Below are 22,947 nucleotides of genomic sequence, written 5' to 3'. Positions count from 1 at the left end.
GGCAGGCAGAGGGAACTGGTTTGTTTAGGAAGTAGTAACTGAGAAACCCTGGCCAGGCAACAGAGGAGGGCAGAAAGAATCCAGACCAATTTGTATGCAGTATATTTTACTCCCATGAAATAAAACACATTTTTTTTTCATATTTGCTGAAAAGTAAAACAATAATATTGTACGAAATGTTATACACAGGGTAGGTTGTACATAGCAGTTTCAGAAACATCATTGCATCCACCAGAGAAACTATTCTAAAACTGATATTCACACATTTTTTATAATAATAATATGTTAGAAACATACAGTGTGGCATTTAGTATATACATTCCTTTGCTCGCAAGCGAAAAATCCTAATCGCTTCTGTATAACATGCTTTATTTTAAAGCCTAACCTTTAAAAACACTGTTGTGATATTACTAACAACTGCTTTTTATAAAATTAATTTGACATTTCGATATATATACATCCTTTCAGTCATTTTAATGTTAACAATGCTAAACTTAAAAAATAACAAGCTTATAGTAATGTTAAAATGTCATATCCAGTCAAACATTTGTGTGTCCTCGCAACTGTTGGAAATACTTTTAGTGAAAGATGTCAGACGTTGAGAAAGTCCCTTTGAAATCAAAGGAGCTCTCTTTAATTCAGTGGTTTCCTTTTCTCCCTATATCTTCTCTCTCTCTCCCTTTCTCTCTTTAGTGCCCACGACCTTCTAGCATAATTCCCAGTCTTTCAAGGGCAGAGCTGCCCCATCCACGGTCCTAGGATCCCCGTGCAGTGGGGCGCGGCTCACACGGGCCGGTCCACGGCGTACTGGCAAGCACTCAGGTTGGATGCCGGGTTCTGCACGCTGGCGTAGCCGAAGCTGGAGTGCTGCTTTGCTTTCAGTCTCAGGCTGGCCAGGCTCGAGTTACACGTGTCCCTATAAACGTACGGAGGAGTCGGCGGCGCGTAAGGGCAGGCGGGCGTCGGTACCGCGGAATTCAGCGAAGGGCTGCTCAAGTTGTTCAAGTTATTCAGGCTGTTGAGGCTGGAGCCCGGGACGCCGGTCACCGCTGAGGGTACCATACTGGACGACATGCTCATGGACGAGATGGAATTGGGCGGGGAGAACATGCTCTGCGACGACAGGGGGTTGACGTTCATAGAGTTGAAGAAAGGGAAGCTCTTGGTGGACAGGGAGGCCGAAGTGAGGCCCTTGGCGGCCCAGTTATTGTACGAATATCCCGGGTACATGTCGTCGTAGGGCTGCATAAGCCCGTTGAACTGCGGCCCAAAGCCATTTTTGCACAGCTCGGCCTGCTGGTTGCGCTCCCGCTTTCTCCATTTGGCTCGGCGATTTTTGAACCAAACCTGGGGATGGAGGGCAAGGAGTGAACAGACGCCACAGATCGGATTAGTAAAACCTTGATCCCGGAAAGCACTAGCGATCCCCACCTCCGACACATAAGTGTACCCTCTCGCCGCCACAATTTTCCCCAGCCGTCCTCCCCTGCCCCGAGCCCCAAGCTGCCAGAGCCCCGTCCAAACGAAGAGGCCCCGACCAGTTCAGGCTTGCGAGTCCGGGCTCAGAGTCGCGCCACAAACCCCAGCCCAACGCCCGGCGGCCTGCGGGTGGCGTGTTCACTAACCCCGGTCCTCCTCAGGGGCCAAAAACACTTACTGCAAAATGAATGCGGAGCAGCGGGCTCTCTGCCCAACCCTTCCCCGGCCACCTTGCAAACTTGCTTGCATTTCAAAGCTACAGACCCAGGGATGAAGACACGGGGCTGGGAGGCCCGCGCGCTCTCCCACAAGACCTCCTCCCCTCTCGGATCTTCACTGCCGCCCCGCTACTCCACAGAACGAGCGCCCTCATCAGGCGCCCGGCCGCGACCCCCTTCCTCGCCTAGCCAAAAGAACCAAATAAAAAGCAAAAGCCCACCTCCCCGACAGCTCATTAAACTCCATGAGTTTGGCGTGTAAATCTCCGGGAACCCTGCGCTTCTACAGCCTTCCCCACCCCTCGCTCCGCTCCTTCACACTCTCCGCCCACCCAGGCCAGGCCCGCGCGCCTGGCGCTGCTCCTGCCCGGCCCGGCCCGGCCCGGCCCGGCCCGGCCTAGTTGCAGGGCTTTGCGGGCGGTCGCCCAGCCCGGCCAGCCCCCACCCGCCTCCAGTGGCCCAGACGCAACCCCGTTCTCAATCCACATCGGGCCCGCCCGTCGCCCCAGACGGCGGCTTTTGTGTATTGGAGCGAGGCCTGGCCCGAGATTTCCGAGCTGACACCGGTGATGTTTCACATTACACATCTCAGCCAGGCCCAGACGCCTAATCCGCTTTTTTTTTTCTTTTTCCTTCTCATTCTCGATTTCCTTTTTATCCCCCTTGCTCTTTGCACCCGACAGCTATAAAAAGCAAGCTTCATCCCCCACTTGGCTGGACAAGCAGCGGGCCTGGAAGGAGGCAGGCGGAGGGAGCGGGAGCCCAGCGCGGCGGCGGCAGGGAACTAGCGAGGGACGGCTGAAAAGCCGAAGAGGGTGGGGTAGGGCTTTTCCGCAGGGTTCCGGAGACCCCATGGATTGTTTTCATTTAAATTACTTGCCTTTTCTACCCTGGCCGCCTAAACTTTGCCCAGGCGACAAGAGTTACGTGCGAGGCCCGCTCCCCGGAGCGCAGGAGAGCTAACGAGAAACTGACCTTGCGCAAAAACCACGCGGCCCGGGCCTGAACATAGGTCTGCGCTGTTAAACTAAAACCATTTTCAACTTCATCCTGGTTCCTTTATCCACTAGATTAGCCTCATTCCCTACACAGATGCCACTCAGAGAGTGCCTTCCTCTCTCTGCTTTGGGAGTGCATTTTGGTCTTTATTCTTTTCATCATTAGTGCTATACAGTGCTTTCTCGGTTCTAACTGGGGGCTCTTTTTCCATCCAGAGATTTTTTTTTTTTTTTTTTTTTTTAAACAGCAAAACCTCTGGATCCTGCTATGTGTTTACTTCCAGAATCCTAACAAACTTGGAGTTTTCCACCGACCAGCACAAACCAGGATATTGCTACCGTGTAATTTATTTAAGTTCATTTTTGCCAATTCATTAAGTACAGATTTGCTACAAAGGTAAGCCTTTTCTTTAATAAAACTATTATAATTGGGAGGAAGGGTGTGAGTAACAGTCTCCTGAGAGAAGATAAATAAACCAAATAGAAAAGTCTTTCTCCTTTTTTCCTTTCTTTCCAAGAGGACTGGCAGGATAGCAGTTTTGTATTAAAACTGCTTCCGCAGATCACAAAACCAGAGGATAGGGTGTGGGAGAGAACTGAGTGGCAGAAAAACCGCAAAGACCTTGTGATGAGGGTGAGCCGAGTAAAGAAAAGGCCCGGCTGGGCCGGGCGCGAAAGTTTTCCAGGGAGGGCCAACCCTTGCGTGTCTCAGGCGGGTTTTCCTTGTTAAACGCGCGCAGGTCGGAGCCTGTCCTCAGCTCCTGGCCTGGGAGGGATTTTATTAGCGCTCGTCTGGCGAATGCAAGCCGGGAACACAATGCCCTGTGCAGCGGAATGCACGCGGCCCCGTTTGGGAGCGCGCTGTGTGGTGGGGCGGTGAGCCGGGGCCGCTCCCGGCGCCTGCTCCGGGCCCGCGGCTGGTCTCGGAAGGGGGAGCTGTGACCTCGTAACTGGGGCCGCCGCGAGGCCTTCTGCCTTTGAAAAGGCATCCACCCGAGCCCTCCCGGACGGCTCTGCCTTTCACCCTCCCTCCCGATCTACAGGCTGGCGTCCCAGCAACGCCCTCCCCGGCTCCGCGCGGGCTCCTACCCGGACTCGCGCTTCCGTTAGGTTGGTCCACACTGCGATTTCTTCGCGCGTGGACATGTCCGGGTAGCGGTTCCTCTGGAAAGTGGCCTCCAGTTCCTGCAGCTGCTGGCTGGTGAAGTGAGTCCGCTGCCGCCTTTGCCTCTTCTTCTTGGACGGGTCTTCGGCTCCCACGTCCTCATTCTTTCCCTGCTGGCTCTTATCTTTCTCTGAAAACGAAACACAGAAGTCCCCGTCAGCATGCCCACCTGCTGCCCGCCAACGCCAACTGGACCAGGCGGCAGAGGCCAGAGCCGGGCTGTCTGGCGGGGGAGGAGTGTGCGAGCCGCCGCTCCGGGCCACGGAAAGCGCTGCGTCTGCGGGGTGTGCAGACGTGAGTGTGGGTGTGCGCGCCCCATCTCCTCCCCTCCCCCAGCGCCGCACGTTTTATTTACATGTTTATCTCACTGCGACGGCACACTCATTTTTATAGCCTGTGCTTTCAAGTGTATTTATGCGCTTCTGCGCGGACACATCAAACCTCTCGGGGCACCCACACGCGCGTGTTTTACAGAACTCCCCCTGGTAGAAAGCTCAGATATCGATGCGGTTTCCAAAGGCTAGGAAAAGTACGCTTTGGGATTCGGCGAGGCACCCAAGTTCCTCTGCCCTTTAGAAGAAGAAGAAGAAGAAGAAAACCAAAAAACAACGCCTGTTGTTCTGAGGCGTAGTCTCACAACTATTTTTCTAACAAGCGGAGATTCTTGGGAGCTGAAAGCCGAGAGAAGAACAGGGACCGCGTAAGGGTTGGGGAGGGCAGGGGGAAGGCGGCCTCTGAGGGTCTAGAACGGAGATGCTGGGATTTTTGTGACCCAGAAAAAGGAAGGGAGGTCAGGGTCGTCATGGGGGGAGGGGCGGTGCAGAAGGACTCGCGTGGTTCGCGCCACCCCAGCCGGGCAGTCGTTGCAGAGCGAAGGGACGCGGGATACATACAACCCTGGCTCCGGAAGTTCTGCGGGGAGCGAGCCGAACGACCACTCCCACCACGCCTCCCCCAGGAGGGGCCGACTTCCTCGGGGCCGCGCGGCGCCTTACCTGCGGCCTCGGGGCTGGGGGTGTCAGAGATGGTGTGCACCTCCAGCCTGTGCTTGGCAGAGTCCAGGGAGCGGGCCTGACCGGGAGCTAGGACCGAAGCCATGGCCAGCGGCTGAGGATGGTGACAGGAGGAGGACGCGGAGGCGGCCAACAGCTTGGTCCCTGCTGCTCGGTGCTCCAAGTGCAGCGGGCCTTTCATGCAGTTCATGGACGAAGGAGCGCGCCGCCCTACGAGTCCTGGGTTGCTGCCCCGCCGAAGCCCCGTGGCCGCCGCAGCCGCCTGCTCCGCTTCCCGCTCCAGGCGCGGAGTTTCCTCGCGGTGGCCGCCGCGGGCAGAGACGGGAACACAACCCGCGCGGAGTCCTGGAGCCGAGCCGCCCCCCGATTCCTTCCGTAGGCTCAAGCGAAAGGATCCAGCGGCCGAAAGTCAGCGGGTCAATGGAGAGACATGGGGATGTGGGTAGGAGAGAATGGTTCGGAGCGTCTTTGGGGAGCAAGCTTCCAAGCTCCAAAGCGAAACAAGAGTGGGCAAAGACCCCTTTCTTCCCTCCCTCCCTCCCCCTCGTACCCCTCCAATAAGGAAAGCTAACGCCGTTCGCGCTCTGCCCGCCCCCCGCACGGCAGCCCTGACAGCGAAGTGTCAAGAGTGACAGGGACAGGTAGCTGATATTAGATCTCCCGTGGCGGCGGCGGCGGCAGCGGCGCGGGCCTCTGGGCGCACCCTCCGCGGTGCTCACACGCACACCCCCTCGGGCAGTAGAGCTCGAGCCTGGCCTCGTCGCAGCTCAGCTCCCAGCACCCAGACGAGCGACGGACCAGTTCTGCGGCTCCAAGCTTCCCTGTTGGCCTAACATCTTAAAACCAGAGGCGGGCTTCCTGGTGCCGAGACGTCACTCGGCCGCTGCCCTCCCCAACCCTCCCCGACCCTCCCCGCCTCCGCCTCCTCCCAGACCCTTCGCCGGCTGGAGTGACGTGGCTGCACACCAATCAGGAGCCCCCGAGCCGTGACGGAGGGCCCATCCTGTCTGCACCTATCAGATGTGCGGGGCCGGGCTAATACCTCGGTGCGCCCGCAGAGTCTACACCCGCCGGCTCCCGGGAATTCTGCTCCGGCCCGGCCCAAGACGATCCGGCTTTTAGTTCTGGCGGGGAGGTGGAAAGACGAGGCTGGGGGTAAAAAGCTCGTTGGAAAAAAGCGGAAAGGTCGAAGGCTGATGGGTACAAGGATCAACAAGGCACCCAGCACGCCCCTCCCCTTCTGTCTCGCTACATCCATTCCCTACCGAGAGGTGTTTTTCTCCCCCTGCAAGGAAAGGAGACATACTACTTAAAACCAGAAAAAAAATTTAAAACCCCAACAAATCATCTCTCCGATCTTAAATTTTCCAAACAACCTGTCAAGTGAATGCTGCGGCGCTAATCTGAAGAAGCTTTACTTTAATTGCAAAGAAGACAGAGCCCTGAGAAGAGAGGCAAATAAATTAGAAATCAGAAGCAAATGGACCCGTCAAAAGAAAATTACCTTGACTTTAAACGAACAACTGTTTGGTGGTTCACTCTGGATTTATACAAGAATAAAAAGTCGCCTCAGATCACGTTCTCTGTAATGCTTATTAGTCCCCAGACAGAAAACACACAATAGAATAGAAACCCTAACCCAGCATTTTCAAAATGCTGAAAGCTTATCCATTCTACTTAACGTTGATTAAGACACATATCCTAGGGCTTTCAAATTCCTTGTACACTGTATTAAGCACCTCCTAATGCAACAGAGAATCTTGCTTTAAATTTGACTCTCTTGTTTACTTTATTATCAATCAGATTCAAATCCATAAAGCCTGTAGAATCAACAACTTTGAGCTAATTATATATAAAATATGCTTTTAATGAATTTCCATACAATTAAGAATGTTGCTAAATAACCAATTTCAAGGATAATTTTGAAGTCATTTTCTATTCCTAGGGAGCTCAAGGCTGTCTTGAATTGTTGGAGTCCAAGCAGGCAGAGACAGTAGGCTGTGGGTGAAGGGCAAAAGCCTAGAAGGACACTCAGCAAGGAAAAATAAAGCCTTGTTCATATATTTGAGACAAAAGGAAAAAAACACCTTTGGGGACATGTAAATCTTTATAGCACTATTTCCACAGAAATTAAAGAAAGAAATCCAAAGATATCATTCAAAATAATTTGTGAAAGTCCTTTTGTCCTCTGGCTTAGGTCAGCTGAAGAGCACAAACTAATCTCCCCTGGGTTTCTGCATTGACGATTGCTTTATTGTGGAGTTAGTGTTATCATCCCCGAATGTGTATTTGTTTGACATTACAGTCAATGATTTGCAACGCCAGTATGAGGTATCTTCAAAAAACTCCCTCCTTGTCCTTGTTCCCAAGATTGAGAAACTCATTCAGTTTGAGGTGGAGTGGATAAAGCAGACAACAAATATGTTTGTAACTTATGTGTCTCTCCTTTGCCCTGCTCCCCCACCTCATGGTATCTGCAACTCCTCCCCCGTCTTAAACAAGCTTGAGAGCAGTCCAAAGGACCAAATGAGAATTCTTTAGTCTCTGCCCAAAGTATCATGCTAGGGTAAGAAGATTTTAGTTAACAGGAGGAGCTTTCTTCATAGGATGCTTTAAATCAGCATTTCTGGTTTTTTAACCTTTTATTCTGGTTAACCCCATTCCATGCACACACACACCTGCTCAGAGCAGAACACATCCCCATGTGACAGGTCTGCATTAGCTGAGGCTCATCCATCCAGTTATATTAGGTTCTTAAATCTTATCACTAAATTATACATATTACATAAGCAGCCTGTTGGTAAAGAAGGTTAAATTAATTTACATTCTGCTCATTATCGGGTGCTTAAATGATGCGTTTTATCCCTGAGATTTGGTAGACTCTCCTTCTCAGACCCCCCAGTGTTTCACCGAAGACAATGCTCTTACATTTGTAGTGGTTTTTAATCTGATAAGACTCTAATTTGCTTAAGTCTTTTAAATAAGGGTTTTAAATGTTTCTAGCCATTTTCTTATTGAATTTCCTCTAATTCCCTCAAGATCATAAAGTATATGCGTAAAGTAAATATCTCCTCCCACTGCACTGACAGCCGATGACCTATAACTAAGTCAATATGAATCCAGCTCTTTTCTGCCCAATATGTTTACGAATCATATTCCAATACCTTTACTTAAACCCCGGCATAGCTGCAGTCCCCACAACAGCACATGCTCATGCCTTCATATCACAAAGAAACTCCATCACATCAGAGAATGAAAGATTCTCCTCCATAGTGAACATACTCTCTTCCTTGTTTCTTCAAGTTTCAAATCCTGGAGTTACAGTTTTTGGTGAAGGCTCTGAGTGGTTTTCAAAACTCCTCAGAAGAGCCGAGAGGTTCCACAAAGCCATGTAGATTTCTAAGCCCATCTCTCATTAAATGCATGGAATTTTGATTTAAGCTCATTGGCTTTGTCAATGAACAGAACTTTCCTCAAGGCAAATACACACATATGAAGGACCTAACCTAGACTCCAAAGTGGGTGAAAAACCCAAGGGCGAGTGAGAGCTCTTCATAGTGCCAAAGTGTAGGAGATGTTGCAAGTGCTGGTGATCAGCCTGAAAGCCTAAAAAGATAAGGAATCTTAAACTGTATTGATCCACTGCAAATTCAAGTGGAGAATAAAGAAAGATAAATTATTTGAAGAACTCTGGTTAAGTGAAAACAAAATCATGCATATACCTCTCTACAGATAGAAATGAATGTACAAAATATATCCTCCCCTCCCCGCCAATGGAGCAGGGGAGGTATTTCTTTGCATTTTTCTAGCCAGAGTTTCAACTCCCTCCTAATCTTCAAATCACTTTACACATTGATACTGGGTGACACCCCTTCCAGGCCCAACATATTCACTCCATGGTTGGTAGGGGGGCTTCAACATGAAAAGTCTAGAAGAGGAAAAGCAAGTATGTAGTACAAGAAATACTTTTCAGTTAAAACTGTAGTGGTGGTGGGCAATTTTTAGATTTAGTCTACAAAAAGCTTGTGGGTGCACAGGTATAGGCAGTATAGGTAACAAAGGAGTTGGAAGTAAGGGAATCTTAGGTATGTTGCAAGTTCAACACTACTATTATGTGACCTATCCCCCACCCCACTCTTCAGCTGGTTCTAGAAATTACTGTGGGACTTCCCTGGTTGTCCAGTGGCTAAGACTGTGCTCCCAGTGCAGGGGGGCCGAGATTTGATCATTGGTCAGGGAACTGGATCCCACATGCAACAACCAAGGCTCAGCACAGCCAAACAAATAAACATTTTTAAAAAAGAAATGACTATGTCTTCAGCAGCCATCACAGAAATTATCATTCCAGGAAAAAAAAAAAAAATCAGCATAGTTGGTTCAGGGAAGCTGCACGGCTGGGGTGGGGAGAGGACAGGAAGCCTAGTGTGGGTTTGGATTTTCCACTCAGAAGATATCGTTTTGATCAGGTTTTCTTGCTTATTCTTTCAAAGAAAGACCCTTGAGGAGGGAAATGTGTGACACAGGGTTAGGCATGTTTCTAGCTGGTATTTGCCACCGATTACCAGTCTTAAGGTCTTATTTAATTTCACACTCTTTAGTGTTAGTTGCACAAAGGCCCTCTGGCCATCGCGATGAGAGGGGTTAGACAGCACCACTAAACTCTCCGCAGCGGGCAGCAGAGATGTGAACTGGGACCCAAGCAAGTGACTAGAGACTTTGGCGGGGGGGGGGGAGTTTGTCCTCAAAGTTCATCTGGAAGATAGTGAAATTAGATGTCTCCTTGCGCTGTCAGGCCATAGAGGGGTGGGAGTCTTGCTACGGTCCAGGTTAGCTCAAGGATGAGATCCTACCGGACTCAGCTCGAAGGCTCATGACAGGCATGAGTGTGTGTGTGTGTGTGTGTGTGTGTGTGTGCGCGTGCGTGCGTGCGTGAGCATTCGGTGTAAGGTGCAGAGCTCAGAGGGAGACCTTGCACCTTGCCCGAGAAATGGCTCTGCCTTGCCTCCTTCCCCTGCCTGGCTTTTCTCTGCACACAAATCATGCTGGAAAGGGCCTCTCTGCTTTTCCCTGACCTGAGCCATGCAGCTGGAACACCCAGAAATTCAAGGTTTATTGTAGCTGATCCACCCCCCACCCCAGTTCCCTAAATGCAATTTTTTAAAGTGTAGGTTTGCAAAAAGTGGCAGATTCTTTCAGAATCAGAAGTCTGTAGAGGTACTGAGCAACACCCACCCTCTCTGGGTCCCTGCGAAGGGTACCCATATTTCTGTCCCCCACACAACCACTTCAAGTCTGTGGTAACTGGCTGGGGGGTTCTCGTCACCCCACACTGGCAGGGGAAGAGAAGAGCCAGAGATTCGAGGAAGCTCTGGGTTGTGTTAGAGGGGATGTTGCAATCACTAAACCCACAAGCTGTGGTGCCTTTCCACAGCAGATCGTTAATGCTACAGGTTTATTAGGTGCTCATTTAATCATAGAACACAACTATGGGTGGGAAAATAAAGAGAATGGTATACTTGTGTGTGGGATATAAGAGAGACAAGGGATGAATAAACATCAATATCTAGGTCGAGAGAGACAGAAGTGACATGGGACTAACTAAAGTCACTTTTTAAAAAACTGGATTGAAACGCTTCTCTCTTTATTTTTTTCTCTATTTTTTCCCCTCCTGCTCATGTCTGTATCCTTTTCTATTTCTCTTGTTCCCCTTCTTTCTGTCTTCCCCTCTCCCAGACATGCTGGTAGCTAACATTCAGCATTAGTTGTCATGGTGACCATAAATCACATAAATCCAAAAATACCCACCTATAATCTGAGATGAAGCTTTTATTTCCCTAGCGAAATAATATTTTAAAAGCTGTCAGCTGACCAAAAAAAAAAAAAAAAGGAACCCACCTCATTGTAGTAACCCCAAGTAATATATTACTTCTAAAGGTTTAAATTAAAATGTCAGCCTGTTAAAAACACGCTGGGAGAATCTTGGGCATTCTTCATGTCAGAGCCTCACAGTGGAGTTGACTCCATCACTCCTGATCACTCTTTAACATGTATACATAATTCTGCCTACTACCTCTCCTTCTGTTCATTTCTTTCCCAACTACCTTAGTCCTCACTGATTGTCTGCCTTGGGTTGTAAAAGAATGGAATCTCTTTATCTTTTTCAGAAAGGCATTCAATTCTTTGCCTGAGTCAGAGGACCTCGTATATTGGTCCTCCGTGATCAATCGCTTCCCTAAATGAAAAATGGGTGCCTTGGGGGGAAAGGTGCTGAATTGGGCCACAATGAGGGGGTACTTTCTAGAGGAAGTGAGAAGAAAAATGCAGAGGGAAGGGCTGATGGGGGAGAGACGGAGTAGTGGAGTATGGAGCTGGGCAGCCAGGTTCTGTGGTTAAACCTAGCCGGGGAAAGGTATGTATACTCTCCTACTCTTGCCTTTTTCTCCTGAGAGGAAACTTTCCCATTTGAAGACCCTGAGTGGAGGGTGGGAGGGAGGAGGGTGGCGACCGCAGTTGGGCCTTTTGTCTTCTACCTTGCGCTTGTTGTCTTTCGCCTATCTTTGGATTATAGGGTATTCGCCTAGATGAAGAGCCATTAATTACCCATTCAGTCAATATTAGGAAGACGACAAAGCTTTTTACATAGGATTAAGAAGACATCAGATTGTTCCATTAGTATATTCCTGCTCACGAATAAGCTTTCGTTATACATTTCCTTTTCCCCGGAGTCGCTCTAACAACTGCTGCATATATTACCGGCGGGCGGTGCCGGTTAACTGCCGAGCCAGCCCTGCGCACCTTGAAGCGCGCACCGCGGCGGGACCGAAGAAAGCGACCCGTCAAAGCTGCCTACCGCTGGGGCCTGACTACTTTCGGTCAATTTCCCCTCTTGGGGAAAACACATCCACATACACAAAGGAGAGGCAGCTCTGCGGATAAACTGCAGATTTGGCGCGGGGTGGGTTGTGAGTAGGAAAAAAAAAGGAATGCTCTCCTTCCCCAGCTCCGGTCCTCCTCACTGTCCTCCAGCGCGTCCTGGTCCCCTGCCCCCTGTTAGCACTAAGATTAACGCCCCCCCTTTTTTAATTACTCCCCTTTCTCTCTGACCAAGCTCAGGTCCAAGCGCCGCCCCACGCAGCAGGATTTTGCTTTTTGCTAGAGGCGGTCTGGGCTGCTTTTGCGGGTCTGCTTGTTAGCATTAAAGTCGTTTGGTAATGGCGTAGAGAAATCGGGTGATTTGCTTTGGGGGCCATTAGGAATCAGCGGTGAATGTGCTTTGCGTGCGCTTGGTGATTGAATGAATGGGGCTCTGCGGCTGTCAAGGCGTCGGGGTCACCCCGGGTGCTCCGAGGAAGACGGGGAGCCGGCTACTGCCTCGGGAGGCGGTGTGTGTCGCGGTTGGGGCCTTGGAGTCCTCGTCCCTAGGGAAGGAAGTCTGCGCGCACCAGAGGCCCGGGGCGAACACTTTCAGCTCAACTGCTTTGCCAGAATGATTTAAAAATTAATCGAGTCTCTGAGGGAGGCCCGGGGAAGATACCCGCCCCAGGTCTGGTCGCGAAGCCAGGCCCCGGGACCGATCTCGGCAGGTCGGTGAATTACAGCCCCCAATCCAGGGTCACTACCCCGAAATTTATTCATCCCATCCTCTTCCTGAAGGTCAAGACAACTTTTTGAGTTCCTCCAAACGGCAACTCGTTTTGGGACACCCAAAGGGAAGGAAAGCCAAGGACGTCTGTCCCAGGGAGACGTTCCAAGCGGACCTCTGCCCCTTCTGTAAGGGGGGTGGGGGTGGGGAAGGGGGGGAGGGTCCTGTTTAACTTGTCAACTCTTCTTCTCTCCACTTACCACACCTAGCCACTCCTCTCTCCACCCTCTCTCAAACCTCTGGCTTTAGGAGGTCTCCAGCCTACTTCCTGCCCGCTCCCGTTTAAGGGTTCGAGCCAGACGTTGGGTCATTCCTACCGGTATCAAGAGAATGGGGACTCGACTGGGATGGGACACAGAGTCGGGGCCTCCAGGAGGTCGACCCTGTCAACTCAGAGAACGTTTTCAGTCTTCAGTGAGGACAGCGTGTTTTGGGGAAATGAGAGGGTCGTGCCAATAATAGGATGTCATGGCCCTTTTTGAAAATCGCATGTCATTATAAACATTTTTTTCTTTTTAAAAGCAAATAAAACCTATTAAAAAGTTAAGGAGAAAAAAATCTTTTCTTTTTTTTTAAAGGAAGCTGTGGCTAGGAGTTTGCATATTCCATAAGTTAAATTTACTTATATTCAGTAAGGGGACTCTGGCAACCTTCCTTCAGTGGTACTAGATAGCTTTGCCCACTCGTGTGACATTTTTGATCTACCCAATTCCCTAAAAGCCAAGATTTTCAGCATTTTTTCCTATCACGTGTCTCTTAATTAATGGCATTAAACATGTTTGGGCAGCAATTTTCTTCTAAAGTTCAAAAGGCAGAAAACACACTGTTGGCTGTGTGGAGAAGAGCCTTTCCCAGCACTCAAATAATCCAAGCCTGAATGTAAGGGTTAAGAAAAATTGTTTATTATTTCTAGCTCTTTATTTACTTGCTAATTATTAAAAGCAAACACCCAGGCCCACCTGCCCAGGATGTGACTGCAGCAAACAGGACTCCCCGGCTCTCCCCCACTTCTTGCCCACCTAGGAAGCCCACACCCCACCTCAGGCTTCTCGGTTAAGAGGTCCTAAACTCCCGTGGAAACCACCTGTCCTCAAAACCATTCCCGGGGCAAGAAACGGGTATATGCGGGACATCTCTCGGCTCCTAAAGCAGGAGAAATGTCAGCCTCGCTGGGCGGCGGCCAGCCCGCGCTGTGCGAAGCCGCATTGGGAAGCGCCCCTAGTCCGCCCGGAGCCAGGCAGGGCTCAACCCGCACAAAGCATTTTCTCCGGGAGGCATCGCTGCTCTTGATTTTTAACCATATCCCAAACATACTCCGGTGTAATAATTTATTTTTACGACCGATTATCAAACAGAAGAAGAATTTAACACAATCTTAATGACAGAAATCACCCGACGTTATCTCTGCAAGGCCCCATTTAACCCCATGGGGTTAATCCCGGACAAGTGAGCGTTTAACTGGCCCAGCAGGAGAACTAGCGATATTTCGCGGTGTCGAGGCCGGTTAGCTCCATACCACTTTGAGCGTTTTATTCCAACAAATGGTGCTTTTCTCTCCGATTCACTGGGAAGCCCAATGCGGAGCCTTTGTTTTCTTCTTGGCAAGTTTACTTGGCGGGGGACCCAATTCGCCCCCGTCTAGCACATATCACATATGTATCTTTACATTTTAATCCAGAAAGTGGTGGTTAGGGGCGGAGGTCTGTGTGTGTGTGTGTGTGTGTGTGTGTGTGTGGTTATGTCCTCACATAATCAAAGGTCAACAACCTCCTAAGAATAGGCACTTACTTATTAAGGAGCCTGGAAAACAAGAACAGACGAACGGCAAATGTGAGCTTTTCTTGTATTCCTAAGGAAAGGTTGTCCCTTCAACCCCTCTCTGTCTCTCTCTTTCTCTCACACACACCCCTAAAGACCACGATTCAATTTAACAAGGTCTGTGCGCAGAGGACGTTTTAAGTTTTACACAAGCGTGCAGACTTCGAGCAGCAATAGCCCTCGACTCTTCCAGAGTGAAACCAGACCATCGATCGCACCGCCAAAACCCAGACCCTGCCACCAGCACCGCAGGTCGGCGGAGCCACGGGGTCACACGCTCCATTCAACCCTCAGCTGCTGCGCGCAGTCGCTGCCCTCCGGCTCCGTAGGGCTGTTGTCAGCTCCCCCACCTCGCCACCGGGGCGAACCTACGCTAACCCAAGCCTCGCGCGCTGGCCTCCCGCGGTAAACCCCGCACCCACAAGCCTGGGCGGGGCGCGGCCCAGGGCCGCCGGGACGGGGTGGGCCCTGGAGTGCTGCGTGCAGTGGGACGTAGTGAGCGACAGAGGTCGCTGTTGGACCACTTTTCCACGCCAGCTAGAGGCGCAGAGGTAGCTCGGGGTGTGCGTAGATCAGGCCACACATCAGGAGATCATCAGGAAAGAGCGAGGGAGAGGTGATGGGTCTCAGGAGTGCAGTATAATTTGGGGAAAGGAATTAACGTTCCTTGGACGGCTGCTTCCCGTCCCAACCGGAGGCCAAGTGTCTTAAGTTCCGAGCAGGCGCGCCGGGTCTGGCGGCCTCGCCCGCGTGCGCCTCACTCGAGCCCCGGAGGCCGGGAGGCGGGCGCCCAGCGCTCGGCCTGCGCCTCGCTCCAGGTCTTACCGTTGGCGCCGGGATGCTGCCGCGGGAAGAGCTTGCTGCTGGCTGCCTCTTTCCGGCTCTCCGGAGAGTCCGTGAACTCGACCTTTTTGATTTCGGAGTCTTTGGAGAAGAGGCATTCAACGGCCGCCGGCTGCACGCCTGGGCCACGCGCGCCCGCCCCACGTGCAGGGAGAGAGACGCCCAGGACGGCGGGGGAAAGTATCGGGGTGTCGAAGAGAGTGGGGAGGGAGGCAGGAGCGAGGAGAGAGAAGGACAAAGAGCAGAGACCCAGTTAGAGGAAAGAGCGGAGGACGGGCCAGTCTCCCGGACCGTCGGGCAACCCGGCGCAGGGCGAGGTTCAGTCTCCGCGCCTCCCGGGCTACCAGCGGCCCCGGCGAAAAGGAGGCCCGAGGCTTGGAGACACGGCGCGCGGCTCCCTCCCCACCCACAGCCCCCCACTAGGAGAGTCCCCCGGCGTCCAGGTTCTGATTTCCTTGCTGCCCTGGCCGGGCCCTCCGGGAAGCGCCCCTCGCGCGGCCTCGCCATAAGACCCGTGCCCTCTCGCCGCCCTCGCGTGGCGCGGTCTCAGGTCGGGTGACCCTGGCGGAAGAAACGCCTCTTACCTAATTGCACACACGCCGACACTAGTTTGCGGCAGTTGGTCTCCATTCCCCGTTACCTGCAAAACAAGAGAAGGAGGGCTGTGAGAAGCGGCGGCGGGCGGGCGCACGGGGCTCGCAGGGGCAGACCTGCGGGGCAGACGACTTCAACAGCAGCCAGCAGGCGCCCCTCCGTACTGGGTTTCAGGAGTGTTTCTCGGACCTGACAGTCTCCGGCAGCACGAGCCCGGCCTCATCCCCACCCTTGCCCCGGCTCCTGGACATCCGACTGTTTACCAAAGTGTGTGTGTGGGGGGCTGGATCTCTCTACAGAGCTGCCGCCAATGGGTCCAGGGGCTCGTAGCCGGTAAAGCCACCGCGTTCTGGGAACCCAAGCTGTGCAACTACTCACAGGGGTCCCCGTGTCACGGGTTAAAAGCCCTGAACACGAGGATAACCTTGGGGGGGGGCGGGGATACAAAATCTGGGTGAAGAGGACTTTCTCCGTGGGGAGCTGTGTGCGAAGGCCAGCACAGTGCTTGTCCGTTGGTTGAAGCTCAGTAAACATTTATAGTGTCAGAGTCAACTTGCTCCTGTCCTAGATAGAACCCCCCCAACACACACCCCCCCCCCGCCTCGATTTTCTGTAATTCTGACTCAAACAGGACTCCAAGGCCTAGGATGCTCCAGAGCGGACTGGCTTCGGGCCTCTCCTCTATCAGAAGCCACTTTTCCATATTTAGCCACACTTTCCCCTGGAGATACTCACCCGGTCATTTATTTACCCTAAAGTATGATTTAAGATCGCAGAGTAGGGGAACCGAGGTGGAATGAGTTAGACTGAGGAGAGCGGGCAAACGTCCCCGGAGGGTTTACTGCCCGCCAAGGGTAGAGAAATAGCTCTGAGAGAACGGCTCCCCTCAGTTCTCCCCCTTCTCCTCCCCGGCAAACCAAATCTTTTTTTAAATTTCCAACCACAACGCAGCGAGCCAGGCGTTTAATGCGCGCCCCCTTCTCCGCCACGGGCAAACCGGGAGAGGTGGGTGGCGAGGGGGCTCTGTCGGGGTGGGTAGAAGAGCGGCGGCTGCTTTAAAGACAGAAGAAAAGAATGAAGGTCCCAGCTCCCCAGGCCCCTCGGATCTCGGCGCCTGCCTCGCTCCACGCTAACCAGGGTACGCCAGCGGCGGGAGGGCACCTCTCGCTCGGATCCAGGGCCGGGGCTTCGGGCGGGCGTTTGCTGGGTTGTTCGTGGGGCATAGGTTGGCCAGGGAGCTGGGGGGTCTGGCTCTGGCCTAAGGCGCATTTCTAGGTTCCTCGGCCTCTCCAGGAAGGAGCAGGGACCCAGGGGCCTCGGGCCAAGGTCGCTGCCTAGCGCAGCGGCCTGGGGATCCAAGGGGTGGGGATCTCCAGGCGGTTCCCCCACCCGCCTGGGGACGCGGGTGGACGCGGGCGGGGGCTCTGCGGATCCTGGCAGGCCCGGGGGCCCAGAAGTAGCAGTTTGGCGATTCCAGATTTAGTGATTCTGCAGTAAAATCACAGGATTAGTCCCTGATTGAGATGTCTGTTCGTGAGATATTACAAAATTCATTATCACAGCTTTCTACTAACTCGATATGAAGTAACACAGATGGGATTTTATTAGTCCAGACTTCAAATGTTTACTTATGATAATTTCAGGGAAAATTTGCATGTCATCATCATTTCGATAATCTTTTTTTTTTTTTTAAACTTCTGAATTGGCTGCATTATTAGCCGGTAGTCAGAGCTTTGCAGATGGTAACCGCAGATAGTTTTTATTTTTAAAAATAGTAAAATCTACAAAAGAAAAAGATCGGATTGCTCAGTGTAAAGTCAGTCGATTATTACACATTCTCCACCCCCCCCCCCAACTCCCACGCTTCAGTGCTGAAGACCAAACAAAGCAATACAAAACAAATCTTCAAGAACTCCTCTCTAAAGACTGAAAAGAAGGTCAAGGCATGTTCCTTAGCTCACTCCTACATGTCCTTGTGACTTGGGGATTTATTTTGCAGTCAAAATGAGTCCTGAGATTTGCACTTTTTTCCCTTCACATAATGACCAAACCTGCTAGATGAATTGAATCTAAATAACTGGGGAAGGTAATTTTTTAAAAGAGACCTCCAATTCCCTCCCGCCTGCTGATCCTTAAACTTGCCCTGTCAAGACAAGTCTTACAAGACAAATTTGGCTGCTGGATTTAGAGATGGGCTTCAGTGGCTAATCTCACAAATTAAGATGAGCAACTTTTCCTGTTTGAAAGTTGTTCTCACCCCAAAAGTTCATGTCCTGGTTGGAAGGTATAAGCCAGGCAATCTTGTTTTGGTCAACTTGAGTTTTCTATTGTGAGCTCACTAAAAAGCCCAACACAGCTAATGGGAACACCCTGAACCACACTGGCTAACACAAGCAGGCAAGCCCTAAGAAATAAAACAATTTGCTTAAAAATAATTTCTGATGATTGCCATAAGATGAAATTGTAGGAATGAAACGTCCTAATAATTCTATGTTCTTTCACATTTCCCTCCTTTCCATTCACATTGTTATCCTATAGCAAAATCTTTACTGAAAGTTTAAAAATAAACATGATAAGAACATGTTTTAAATGAACTAAATTAGTGAGATTAGTCAGTAAATTAATTTGCAGTGGGTAATCATTTAAGGAAATTAAAATACTGCTTAACGCAGTTCTGTATTTTAGCAGTTTAAGCCTTCATTTAAACCAATTAATATTGGTGATTTAGGAACACTTGGGGACAAACATACTCAACTTGAGGAACAAAGCCCCTGAATTATTTAAGTGTTGTTTTGCTGAGGTAGAGCAGAACATTCCATACATGAAGTAGCTATTTCATTTTTAGGCAAAGTTTGATTATTGAAACTTTGTATGCTTATTTTATGTGACATCAACAGAAATCATCAGCCTGTATTGCTTAAGTGCTTTGTTTCCTTTACATAACTGGTATTTGTATTTTTAGATGGATTTCCTCCAAAATGATGTTAAAAGCAACTTTAATTCTTATTACTGGCCTAAAAAGAATGTGAGGAAATAGCTCTAAATCAAATTAATTTTTCATAAAATATTTTAGAATGTATGAACTCCAATATTATTTTAATTCATGGTAGTAAAAGTTTTTTTTTTTAATTTAGTTTAATAAGACATATTGCTTGCACAAATAAAATAAAAATCACAGGACCCTATGATGGTTTGACTTCTAAATTGCTAAGAAAAATAAAATCATTAAATTGTAATAAAAAGAGGAACATATTTCTCAGATTTAGAATCATAATTTTTTCCTTACTGGATGGTTGGAAAATAGTCGTCTCCCCTGTATCCATTTAAAATGTATCTCCCAAAGTGCAAGATTGGAGTTGACTGGTAATCAATTTAAAGGATTTATAATCCGAAGTAATTGTGTGAGCTTGGCATTCAGGCCTGGCTCCCAGGTAATTCGCTTGGGCCTGAGAGGTCACTAACTGCCAGTTAGGATGGAATCTTTTTTCCAATTGGTAACAATGGGAAGGGGGCTAATCTTCCAGTAGCTGAAACTTTGTACCCGGCCCTTTATCTTGAGAATGCTAATCCTCCGTCTGAGGATTTGTCCCTGCAGTGTTGGCACCAAGATTTAAGGGAAGATACCTCCTTTTAAATGCCAGCCATGGTCTCCTTTCCCACTCGACTTCAGCACCCCATAGATTGCTAGTGTCTGTGGCTGGGGACCAAAGGAACAGGGCTTTGCAAGGTCTGTTTGCCAACTGCGTTACCTCGGGGGGAAAGACAGCCCCCAAGAGCCACAAATCACCTTCGGTGAAGATTCTCCAAAGTGGAACAAATTTCCAAACTCGCATTATCTCACATCCCTGCGGGAGAGACGGCCTCCACTTACCGGCTACCGGGAGAGAGCTGCAGTCTGCGCGTCCCGCCGCGTCCCGGAGAGATTTCCAGCGAACCGAGACGCGGACTGCACCGCCGGCGCCCGAGAAGCCCGGGCCGAGAGGACTGCGGGGCTCCCGAGGGTGCCAAGTTCCGAGGGGGGTCCAAGGGCGCGCAGCGGCCTCCGGAATCTAGCCGTCACTGGCAGTTTCTTTCCGCTCTACTCCAGCCTTCTCGCTCGCTCTCGCACGCTCTCTCCCCTCCCTCGCTCTCATCCGTCTCTCTTGCCTGGGCTCCGACTCCGTGTGGGGAGTGACGTGACGTCAGCAGAGATTCCACCAAACTCCACTGCACAGTGGCGGGCGCGCGGGCGGGCGGGCGGCCGAGCCGGCAGCGCGGCGGCCGATCGAGGAGCGAGCGCGGCGCTCGGGAGGGCGCGGGGGGAGCCTGCAGGGGCGACCGGCAAGCCGGCGGGAGCGGGAGGTGAAGGCCAGCGGGCCCGGGAGCCGGGAGCCCGAGGAGGAGCCGGGGAAGGAAAGCAGGCGCGGGAGCCGGGCAGGGCGCTTAGACAGGAGCAGACGGCGCAGCAGGCGCGAGCACTCCCACTGGGGAGAGGAGGACGAGAAGGGAGGATGGGAAGGAGGAGAAGAAGGAACCTGCGCCAGATCAGGAGCTCTCATAAATCAGAGGGGAAGGGCAAGGCGTCGGGGAGACGTCGGGGAGAAACGCTCTCCTGGAGTGTGTGTGTATGTGCATGTGCGTGTGTGTGTGTGTGTGTGTGTGTGTGTGGAAACCCGGACAGGGAGGGAGGGAGGGACAGAGAAAGTGGCCTAAGAAATGGAACAAAGGACTGTGTGCCTGGGTTTGTTTGGGGGCGAGGCTTGTAGGGTGTGAGTTCGAATATGCCTGTGTGTGACCTTCTTTCAGGCCTGCGAGGGTGAGGAAAGAGTTCCTAGATAACCAGGGATTGCGGAGGAAGGCAGGAAGCTGCAGAGAAGGTTGCGCGAGGGGCTGAGAGAGGATGACAGGAGAAATCTGGAAAAGTGGGATGAGCAGGGGGTCGGTGGGATGACTGGCTCTGGGAAGAGGGTAGGAGGGAGACAGCTAGAAGGGAGCTACCGGCTCGTCCTCCGCGGAAGGCCAGGACGCCTGGCCCGGCACCGCCGGCGGCGACACCGTGCCGAGGTCAAGGCGAGTGGGCCGGGCGCACAGTGCCCGGTGTCTGCGCGCAGGTGGGCACGGCCGCGCACCGGCCGGTGTGCACTAAGGCATTGCGCTGGGCCAGGCTCGGGGTGCTCGTAGAGTCTAGAATTTCCTCCGCTGTACTTACACTCAACAAGTTCACTCCGGGTCACGGCTATCTCATTTTTTAAAATGACGAGGTTAAGGTTCCTGGCGGGCATGGTATTAAATTGCAAGGGATGGCGGTGGGGGTGCGAAGGGAAGCTCCCCTCAAATCCACATTTGCTCCTAAAAATCGAAGAACGTGTGAAAACAGAAGGGGCATTTGCCCCTCGCTCCCCGAAGCGTGCCCTACTTCTAAACCCTGATTTTCCGATTTCTTGACTCCAGCAAGGGCTTGTGTTTTGGTGGCCAGAAGATATTTTCGCTGTGCCCTGCCTTTGAGTGGTAGGACTATAAACATGATTCTCTGAAAGACCAGGTGGGAAGGCTCTGCCAGGCATATTGGACAAAGTTCTTTCAGTCTCTAGGGCATCCTGTTAATGTAGGTTTTTGGAAAGTGTGGGGAAATAACCACAGCTCCTGGCCCTATATTCTCACCAATATTATTTCCTGCATAGGAGCAAAACTCAACCAGGCCCAGCATTAGAGAGCCCCCCCCCCCCCCATCTTTGGGTCTCAGGAGAGGATAAAATCCCCTCTAAAAGTTGTATTGCTCTTCCTACATCAATATACCAAATCTTGCAATTTTAAGAAAATATAATGATGCCCGGAGAATGTATGTGAAATATGTACATCTTTGAAAGCCTGGCGTTTAAAATAACCCAGGTCACCATATAGGTGCTGGGCTTTCCCTACATTTGGGAGCTGTCTGGAATATGTTATGTGTTTTCTTGAATTACTCCGTGTTTTGAATTCATTTGAGTTAGCAGTAAAAACAGGCAAACAAACTTGCTCAATTTGTTTTGAGTGCTAAATCCCTTCACTTTGAAATAGCTAACAGTCGACAGATGGACTCATTTTATGGAAAGGGTTAGCCTCTTCAGCCAGGAAGAAAACTGACGAGAGGTCTAGATTTTTAAGCCATTTCTAACCTCCACGTAACATCCGTGAAAACTCAAACTTTCTCTCTTTACCGGTGGAAATTCAAGACAGTTTTATTTAAGGGGAGAGAAATGAGGGGGAAATGCCCACGTGCTGTTTTTACTTTTATTTCCCCTCTGTCTGGGAGGATTTCTATTTCTGATTTCTGAAATCTTGCTGAGGCAATAAAATCAAATTTCTCCAAGTCCCACGACTGAAATCTAAGGTCACAACATACTATATAATTTAGTCCAAGAAAGACATTTTCCTCTCTACCCATCAAAGATTTTTTGCCGCCTCCCCAGCCCCCTGAGTTATGGGTTAATGTCGGTATCCTTCTTTTCATTTTTATAGAGATTAAGAGATGCTCAGAGCAGAACAGCCTCGCCTTCATCTGGAGGCAAGGATGGAGAATCTCGCGGAAAAGTGGGAAAAGAGTGAGAAAACCAGAGGCAGAGTCAGAGACGCCCGGGGAGAGGAGGGAAAGAGAAAGGGACTGCGCTGGAGATACGCGCAGATAAGCGCGTGCCACCCCCTCCCCCTTTCAGTATTCCGAGGTTTGCAAACTGGGGCTGGGATGGAGGGGCTCTGGGAAGCTCACACATCCCTCGCCCCCGCTTCTGTCTGGAGTCTCGCCCGCCAGGGGCTGGTTAACCCCAGTCCCGGCCGCCGCAGACACCGCGCCGAGCTTTTGGGTCCTCGCCTCGCCCAGCGCCAGTGCAGCTGAAGTGAGCAGCTGGTGGGAAATGCAAATGGCTCCTGGAGAAATAGAAGATACAGAATGATTCTCATTCCCTCCTCGAGTGTGTGGAAGGAGCTGGACAAACGTTTCACGCTCCTAATCCTTCTTTTACATTTTTAGTCATACTCCTATTAAACAACTAATTAATGCCCAGAACCACCAGGGAATACATTAGGCATGCAGAGGAAAGGCAGGGTGCTGGTGTGTGTGTGTGTGTGTGTGTGCGTGCGTGCGCGCGCACACGCTACAAACCACCGAGCTGATCTAAGACGTGGATTTCAGGTTTTTCTCTCATCGGAGCAGAACTGGAAG

The 22,947-nt window shown here is 51.0% G+C and overlaps 1 protein-coding gene across 2 annotated transcripts; it reads right to left on the bottom strand.

Moving 5' to 3' along the window:
- Positions 1-99: 99 nt before the first annotated feature.
- PITX2 (paired like homeodomain 2) lies at positions 100-19,868 on the bottom strand. 2 transcript variants are annotated; one of them, XM_061164209.1, is made up of 4 exons: positions 19,642-19,868; positions 15,761-15,816; positions 3,785-3,990; positions 100-1,347 (listed from the first exon to the last, which is right to left on the bottom strand). In XM_061164209.1, the coding sequence occupies exons 2-4, from the start codon at positions 15,804-15,806 to the stop codon at positions 784-786; spliced, it is 816 nt and encodes a 271-aa protein (XP_061020192.1). In that variant the 5' UTR covers positions 15,807-15,816; positions 19,642-19,868; the 3' UTR covers positions 100-783. The 2 variants fall into 2 exon arrangements, with proteins under 2 accessions (XP_061020192.1, XP_061020191.1); XM_061164208.1 differs by lacking the exons at positions 15,761-15,816; positions 19,642-19,868 and adding an exon at positions 4,856-5,757.
- Positions 19,869-22,947: the final 3,079 nt, after the last annotated feature.

The sequence above is a fragment of the Dama dama genome, chromosome 17 (genome assembly GCF_033118175.1).
Source record: "Dama dama isolate Ldn47 chromosome 17, ASM3311817v1, whole genome shotgun sequence".
Classification (NCBI taxonomy): domain Eukaryota; kingdom Metazoa; phylum Chordata; class Mammalia; order Artiodactyla; family Cervidae; genus Dama; species Dama dama.
This window is presented reverse-complemented; position numbering and strand designations above follow the sequence as displayed.